The sequence below is a fragment of the Plecotus auritus genome, assembly GCF_963455305.1.
Source record: "Plecotus auritus genome assembly, chromosome: 2".
NCBI lineage: Eukaryota > Metazoa > Chordata > Mammalia > Chiroptera > Vespertilionidae > Plecotus > Plecotus auritus.
This window is the reverse complement of record NC_137771.1, coordinates 105,926,744-105,935,384: the sequence shown is the minus strand read 5'-3', so window position 1 is coordinate 105,935,384 and position 8,641 is coordinate 105,926,744. Positions and strand designations below refer to the sequence as shown.

At 53.9% G+C, this 8,641-nt stretch overlaps 1 protein-coding gene across 5 annotated transcripts in view; it reads left to right on the top strand.

Annotated features, from left to right (window-relative positions):
• Nucleotides 1-577: 577 nt before the first annotated feature.
• The window catches only part of IQSEC1 (IQ motif and Sec7 domain ArfGEF 1), a 438,538-nt gene continuing 430,474 nt past the window's right edge, over nt 578-8,641 (top strand). For 2 of the 5 annotated variants that reach the window (XM_080657483.1, XM_080657491.1), the window contains exon 1: nt 593-1,133. In XM_080657483.1, coding sequence (XP_080513609.1) covers nt 871-1,133 — 263 coding nt within the window. In that variant the 5' untranslated portion in view covers nt 593-870. Of the gene's footprint in view, nt 1,134-8,641 lie in introns of all 5 variants that reach the window. The other 3 variants (XM_080657486.1, XM_080657472.1, XM_080657475.1) reach the window with 3 other exon arrangements.

Below are 8,641 nucleotides of genomic sequence, written 5' to 3'. Positions count from 1 at the left end.
ATTGCCCCTAACTGCCCTCCCCTGCAGTCCTGGTCACCCCTAACTGCCCTCCCTGCAGGCCTGGTCACTCCCAACTGCCCTTCCCTGTTGGCCTGGTGGAGGTGGGTCCTTGTCCTACAAGCTGATCAGTTCCCAGAACTCAGGGTGTGAGTTTTGGAAGGTCATGCCTAGGCCTTAGCAGTTGGTCCACTGGACATCTTGGAGGCTGTAGAGCCACCATCTGAGTAGAATGTGGAAGAGCTACTCTTGAAAACTTGTTTGGGTGTGCATCTACAAAACAAACCCTCGTTTTAGTAGCCTTAGATCAGTTAAACATTCCCAAGTCTGCACGAATTCATTATTTTTTCTATTCAAACCCAAATCGTAGGCTGAAGATATATATTTTCCCCCTAATTTCTTGTTTATTAAATTTATATATCCCAGTGACTAGGAGTGGTGGTGTTGAGAGTGGCACCCCGGGGCACAGGGCGCGGGGCACAAGGCCGGCAGGAGGCGCCCTCCCTCTTTCCTCCTCCAGCGTCGGCCGCTCGGACTCCCGCACGGCCTCGTAGCCGGCACTTTGCAAACTCCTCGCCCGCCGGCGGCGGCCGCAGCTCCGCGCTCGCTTGGCCTCATCGCGCCCGTGGGACAGCGGGCGACAGAGAGCCGCAACGCACGGAGCAGAAGGCGCGGAAACACCCGGGGCGGGCGCCGGCGGAGGTGAGAGTCCAGGCGGTGTCGCGCCAGCCCGTGTCGCCGCGCTCCCCGGGCCGATCCCCGAGCCGATCCCCGAGCCGCGCGGAGGCGCCATCCCCGCTGCGCAGCCATGGCCGCCCCGCCGCCGCCCCGCCTTCCTCTCGCTTGAGGCGCGGCTGGGGCCGGACAGGGACCATGGCCAGCGCCGCGGATACCCCTGGCGAGGCGGCCGAGTACCTGCAGGAACTGGCCCGGATCGTCGCGGCTCAGCAGGAGCTGCTGGCGCGCCGGGGGCGGCGCATCGAGGAGCTGGAGCTCCAAGTGGCGCGGCTGAGCCGGGAGAAGGCCGGCCTGCTGGAGCGGCACCGGCGACACCTGGCCGCGCGCGCCCGCCCGGACCCCGGCCCCGGCCCGCAGCCTCTCGGCGCCATCCCGCAGCTCCGCGGCCGCCGCGACAAGTAAGCGGGGACTGGGGCGGCGGGCGCGTCGGTGTCGCGCGAACTTCTTCGGGGGCCCCTTCCTCTGAGAGGCCGGTGGGGAGGGTGCCCGTCTAGGGAGCGCCCCGCCCGTCAAGAGACCCCGGGGCGAAACGGGGGACCCCTGGGGTGGTCGAGGCCCGGCCTGGGGCTGGTTTTCGAGCAGGCATTGGACGCCCTCTAACCGGGGCGCTCCGACTCTTCCGCTTTCCGTGACCGACGGCTGGGGCTCGGCTCCCGCCCTCCCGTAGCTTTGCTGCGGGCGCGGGCTCAGGCTCACCCCGGGGGGACTGCCTGGGGCGCAGAGCTGGAGCTCTGGGTGTCGGAGCTCGATTTCCTGCCCCAGAGACCCCAGGACCCAGGGGAGAGGCCGGGCGCAAACCCCCCCCCCCCACCCCCCTCGAGCGGGCGGGTCACTTTCGGACTCAGCCCCTCCAGAAGGGACTCTGAGCTGCCTCCAGCCCGGGACTCGCCGAGACCTCCTCCCTCTGGATGCCTCCAAGCCTTCCTTCGCAGCCTTGGGTTAATACCCCGCTCGCCTCATCCCGGCATTACCCGGGGCTATTTCGGACCAAGGATTATGTGGAGATGTGAAGGGGCGAGACTGCCCAGTGACGCGGGCCCCTGGCGTTCCCACAAGTTCGCAGCCCGCGGGCCGGCTGCTGGCTCACCTCTGGTGGGTGTTGAAAACTGGTGCGCAGCCCCTCTCCGCAGAAGTCCGGGCACCAGTCAGGGCTATGGAACGGGCTTCGGGTGATGCTGGGTTGGGGTTCCTGCTTCCACGCCCTGTATACCCATTCTGTCCCTATGTCTTTGGGACGCCTAGCCCACACTCCATGGTGTGGACTTGGGGGAGGATAAAAACTGTTGGGGGTGGTTGGGAAGAGGAAAGGTGGTGGTCTGCAGTTAACCCTGATCCCAAAATCCTGCGTGGGTGAAGGGTAGGGGAGGGACTCCTCATTCCCAGGAATCCAGGTAATGTCATCTGAGATCCCATGTCTCCCCCAGCAAAGGTGAGTCTGTGCCAGTCTGTAGTCATGGGACAGAGGATCCCTGCCTGCCACCCTGCTTCCTGCTCGGGTTCTGGGCAGTGTTCTTGGGCTCTGGGTGGGCTCTGGAGGGGGAGAGTTGTGAGGGCTTAGCTGGTAAAGTAACAGAGACTGAATCCCACTGGAAACCTCCCCCAGAGTGAGTCACCAGCTCAGAACTGCAGAAAAGTGTTCTCTCTGGGTGATGTGACAGCACTTGAGGGCTGGAGGGGATGAGAAAGCGAGAAGGTTGCTCCATAGAGGCCTCCTCTATGACCTCTTTAGGACACCATTTACTTCTGTCAGAAATTCCGAAAAATGGAAGTCTAGATGGGATCACCTGGTTCAGTCCTTTCCCCAGCACACCGCCACCTCAGGTGAAGGCAGGGCCTGGCCTTGGTGACAAGATCCTGCATGGCGGGACAAAAGCCCTGCATGGGGGCTTCCTTCCAGCACTAGCGATTGGGACTGGCAGGGCCCCAGGAGGTCATATGATCACTCCTCAGCATGGCAGGTGGATGAGAGCAGAGGGCCTATACCTGAGCCCACCCCTGGCTCCACCACTAGCCATGTGGAGAACTTGAGCAAGTCACATAACCTTTCTGAGCTTCAGTTTCAACATCTGTAAAATTCGTGCTCCTGCATCATAGGAGTGATCTGTGCAAAGACCTGGAGCAGGACCCACATAAAGGATGCCCTCAGCAGACGTGGCTGTCACTCCCAGAGACTTGGTTTTCTATGTTCCTCAACCAGCAATGCCTCCTAGAGTTCAAGCTTTCTAGAGGAAACACAGTGGTCCTCATCAATCAATAAATTCCCCTGCCATCATCCACTTAATAAATATCTACTGAGCACCTACCATGTGTCTAAGCCCCTAGTGGGAGGGGGGCAGTTCTAGAAACATCATTAGAATGTAGCCCACGAAACACTGGAAATGAATTCTGATGTCACAAAAAAAAGACTTAAATAGCCCAATGTAATCAAAGGCATCCTATTTCTTTCCTGTTATCAGCCTGTTTTCCCCAAAGCTGAGACACTCATGATAATATCTTTCAGTGGTGGTTGAAAAATGACTTTCTGACAAAGGGTTTAAATGTTTCTGGGCTTAAAAATTCCCACCATGCCCAGTAATCCTACCCAAGGACTGCTTGGGTGAGGTGGTACTAAGATGACTGTTGGCCTGTGTGAACCTGTTCAATTGCACCTATCTGTCCCCCAGCAGGACACTCTACCTTTCAGATGTCAGGGCCGTCCTGTTCAGAAGCAGCAGGAGCAGAGGACTTCTGTTTCAAGCTGGAGCAGCAAGGCTGCTTAGAAAAAGGAAAGCCAGGCCTAGCTTAGCCTGACATGCTCCCTGGACCCTGACCTACAAGGGCCCCTGTCTGTAGACAGCAGGGCCCGGGAGAGGCCACTGGCAGTGCCCGATGGTGGGCACTCCAGTGCCAAGGGAAAGTGGAGCAAAGTCCCCCAGCAGGAAGCAGTTCTGAGGCTGTGGCCTTGCCCTGCCTGTTGTCTTGGTGAGCTCATGCACAGATGTTCCTGTTTCAACAAGCATGGTCAACCCCAACTCCACCCCAACTTCTGGACAGTGGTTCTTCACGGTGCCGTGTTCCCCACTCCAAGTCTCTGCACCAGGCGCCTGGAGGTCTCACCATGTTGTCAGGAAGTTCACCTCCTGCCGGTGCTCAGTTGGCCCAAAAGAAATGAGAACCTGGCTTAAGAGGAAAGAACCTGAACTGCATTAAGCACCTGTGGGCCAGTTTCCTCAACACCCATCACTGTCACTCATACTCAGTAACAGTGTGGGAGACAGCTATGATCATCTCTGTTTTGGGGGCATTTTAAAAATCCTGAGGCTAAGAGAAGTGGTGTGATGATCACCTGCTGGCAAGTGCCAAGCTGGCCATCAGACCCAAATTTGTCTGCCATGTCCCTTTCTCCATCAGAGCTGTTTATTCTTTTCCTCTCTGCTCTGCTCTTTTTTTTTTTTCTTCTTTCATGTTTACATGCACATCACTAATGGCTTTGCATAAAAAAGGCACTTACTAAAAGCTGGCTACTCTCAGGGGATGGATTATCCCATGCTCCCTAGGCATAAATCAACTTGCTCCATAGATGACCTGTGGACACCTCAAATCCAGGTGTGGAAAAGTAGCTTTCAGCCCATTCCCCCCAGGCTGACCCAAACCCCACCGGCCCCCACGAGAGTCTCCCATGAAAGGAAATGAAGCAGATGTGGGAAGATGAGATCTCAAGTGGTGACCTGTCAATATACTGGTAGTCAAAGCTGCCTCTCTGGAGCTTGTTAGAAATGCAGGCTCTCCAGCCTGCCCCAGACCTAAAGCCAGAATCTGCATTATAGTACAATCCCTAGGCACTTAGTGTGCACATTCAAGTTGAATAAGCTCTCCTGACCTACAACTTGGGTCAGGGACTGTGTTGCCACCATTTCTCTCCAAGGGGATGCTATCCTAGGTTCTGGCTGTGTCTCAACTAAAGGAAGCCAGGCTGACACAGGGCTGGGGACTTGTGAAACCCTGCATCTAAGGCCACTGCCAGGGTGCCATACTGTGAGGATCCCCATAGCAGGCAGGATTCACTGCCTCTTAGAATCTTCCCATCCTCATACTTGGTCATCAGAGGTGACTTTGAAGGGAAAAAGGAATCCACGTGGGGACAGTGCTGTGAGGCATTGGCCAACAGCATGTGTCACTGTTTCCTATGAAAGCAGGGCTCCCATCCCTACCCTGGAGTGTCACCTCCCTCGGTTACTGAATGCTTTACCTAACAGCCCCCAGCTTTCCTATCGCCTTTGCCTGGGAGACAAGGGCTCAGGCCCCTGAAAGTAGCACTAAGTTGACCCACAACCACTGTAGGAGGGACTAGTGATGAAGGGGATCCCAAAGACTTCAGAGCCAGGGGCAGACCACAGGACGTAGGCAATCTCTTCTTTCTCACAGTGATACCATCTATGAGCTACCCACAGGCCTCACTGCTCCTTCCCAGGATAAAAAGAAAGCAGGAATTGGGGGCGGGGGGGCAATTCCTGGGTCTGTGGTGACATTAACCATGAGGACTGTGCACTGGTTTGGAGGGAAGCTTGAGGGAGGCCAGTGAAGAGGGATGACTGGAGGCGATGGCGGGAGGAGCTGTACTTGGAAGGGTCCTGGCCCGTGAAAGAGTGTTATCCTTTGAAGTAGCTGCGAAGTACTGACCCCATGGTCCTGGTTCTGAAGACCTGAGGGCTCTTACCATCTTTCTCCCTTCTCTCTTAGCATAGAGTGGGGACTGTGCAGGCCAGAGAGGCTGACCTGTGAGGGTGGCAGAGGGCGATGCTGTGCTCATATTTTCATGAAATCATATTCCTGTTCTCCCAGCCAAGATAAAGCCGAGTAGCCAATGCCAGAAGGATGGCCTTCAGCCAGGAATAAGCTGCACCATGCTCTTGGAGGCTTGTTCTGCTCGGACAAAATGTATTCAATTCCAAGGGAGCAGGGTGAGCAGTTCTTACTTTTCCAGCAGATGGTAGAATCTACAGAAGGATGAGAGTATTTCTTTGAAGCTTTCTCCCAGCCATCTGACAAGCTAAGCAAATTATTATCTTACAACCTGGACAACACATCATAAATGCTTCTTATCTAGCTCGGATTGAGAAACACAGGGAGCAGCACTGTGTGTGAAATGAAGTTGAGACCTGCTGGTTTCCAGTGTGTGTTTCTGCCTCCCACTCTGGGTTCAGGTCCAACTTGTGGTGCTGGAGGAGGTGCGGCTATGCCTGGTGGAAGGCAGTGTAAGGTGTGAGTTTGTGGCATCAGCACTTTTTGTCTGTTGGGTGGCTATGTATCAGCTGTTTTGTCTAGGAAATTGTTTTGACAACTGATTGTGTTTTTTGTTCTTTGCTTTCTGTCCGTTTAAGAAAAAGCTGTGCTTTGCCTGACTTGGGAAGGGCACCATTCTGAGCTTGTTGGGGTAGGTGTCATCCTTGTAATTGCCACAGAGCAGCTGAAAAATTGCACAGAGACCATCCAGGAGTTTGGGAAGAACTGGAGTAGGGGAAGGTGAACTGACCTAATTGAAGCTAGCTGAAACTACAGATGAGGCTAGGAGGAGGTCCAGGGCCACAGTCGTGGCCTGGAAATTCTGTGGGCCTTGAATTTGCCATCCCTACCCAGTGCAGATGCAGACCAGGCTGCAGCTGAAATGGCTCCAACTGTGAACCAGGCTTGGCCCAATGACAACATTGAAGGAATTTTTAGCCTTTGGAGTTTGAGTCCTGCGCCTTCCGCAGGACTGGCATTTCTCCAGGACACGCCAGACCAGGTACTACAAATGCTCTGTACTTTTGTTTTGATTGGTAAGGAGCTACAAAAGAGTTTTTCAATGCCTCCCCTACCCCAACTGGCCTGACCTTGCTCTGGAGACCCTCTAGGCCACCCAATGACTGACACTGGAGCAGTTAAGCCCTGCCCCAGCAGTGTGTTTGCAGGGTCCTGTCCCGCCTCAGCCACCTCCCAGCAGTTTGGACTTCACAAATAAGGCCAGGTGTCATCCTTAACTCCGAGGTGTTTCCCCATGTAAGATGGAGAGGGCTCCTTCTGCTCTGGAAGTGACATGGAGGGATTGTGAGGGTGCCTTGCATCGTAGGACACAGTGGATGGAAGCGACATGGAGGGATTGTGGAGGTGTCTGGCATTGTAGGACACAGTGAATGGAAGCTCCAGGGCCAGAGATAGCTAAGGTATTGAGAATGCTTTTGAGGATTGTTTTTCCCCAATGTTTTTTTTAAAAAAATAAATGTTTTCAAACATATGGAAAAGTTGAAAGAATTGTACAAAGCAGAACACTCCCCAGGTTCTACAATGAAGGTTTTGCAATGTTTGCTTTATTACATGTCTGTCTATCCTGGAGGGTGTTTGGGACTACGTTGGTGGGGGGCTGGGGTAGAGGGAGGGACTAATATTTATGAAGTGTCTGTGTGGCCCAGGAGCCAGGCTGAGTACTGCACACATACTGTCTCCATGTCCTTGTATTCACTGTTTCTGAGTGACTTACATAGGATTATTGTTCTTGATCGAGGCAACTCCCCCACTGCCTCTATTAAGTGACAGGGACATAGACCCATACAGGGAAGGTTGCAGAGATAATCGGGCCTGGATAGGAAGTGGGGATAAGTGTTGTGCAACCCAGAGTAGGAAGAAGATGGCCACTCAGGTGTCAACAGAGGCTTCCTGGAGGAGGTGACATTAAGAGCCAGGGCTCGAAGAACAAGTGGAGGATGATATTAAAGCAAGGGAAAACAGCCCATGTGAAAGGCTAGGTGAGAAGGTGGGTGGCATATTTGAGGTGGCTGGTGATGTCGTGGTCATCCAGGCCTGTGAGTAGGGATGATGGGCCAGGTAAGTTCCAAACAGGCATGGACTAGCCTGGGTGGCACTTGCCTAGAGCCCATATCCAGCCTGGGGACAAGCCTCACCCTCTGAAGCTGTGCTTTGTCTGATCCCTTATTGGGAAATGCTTGGTTTTCCTTCTTGGAGGGCAAGATTCACAAGGGAACAACATAGAAATCCTGGTTTTTGCACCTACACTTAGAATAATTCCATTATAATCAAACCACAGTAATGACTGAACCCACTCCAGGTGCCGTGTGCTGAGCACATTCTCCTTTGCGTCCCCACTGACACCCTGACTCTGTCTTATCATCCCATTTTTCAGATATGAAAACTGAGGCTCAGAGAAGTTAAGAAGTTTGCCCAGTGACCTAGTGGTGAGGCGTGTCTGTCTTCAGAGTCCATGCAGTTTGCCGTCACACTGTGATGCTTCAGAGCTCTTTATTGATGTGTAAATGTTTTGCACATATTTGGAGCTCTTTCCAGATGTGGTATGATCAACTCACCCAGACTTTTGGCTTCAGGAAGCAGAATTAAGTTAGTATCATGACCCATGCAAGCACAGCTATGGTTTTTCCTTTTGAGATTTGACCTCTCACCTGCTGGGGTCACCTTGAAGTTATTTTACTGCCAGGAGCCTGAGTTCCTTTACAGAAATGGCGGGGTCACAGGCAGTAGGTGTACCTGTGCAGGGGAAGGGACTCTCTCAGGCATCAAGCACCCAGCCAGTGCTGGGCATTCCACCTTGAGTTGGCCCCAATTTCCCACTCCAAACATGTGAACCACCTAGAAAGCTGTTGGTGAAACAACTCAGGGCCTTTCTATATGTGTTCATTCACCAGGACACATTGGAACCGACCCATGGTTGTTTTGGAGGATTGGCATTTATGCCCCCTTTGGCTCTGCCTTCCCCTTGTTGGTTGAATGGCCTGTTTGATCTGCATATACCATTGCATGAAGAGGGTCTGAACTTGCAGAGAATCAAGGCACCTGGAAGTGGCCCTCCTCATCTGAACCACAGTGAATAGGGCTCATCAAGGGCTAAGAAGGGCCTCCATTGAGGGCATCATGGGTG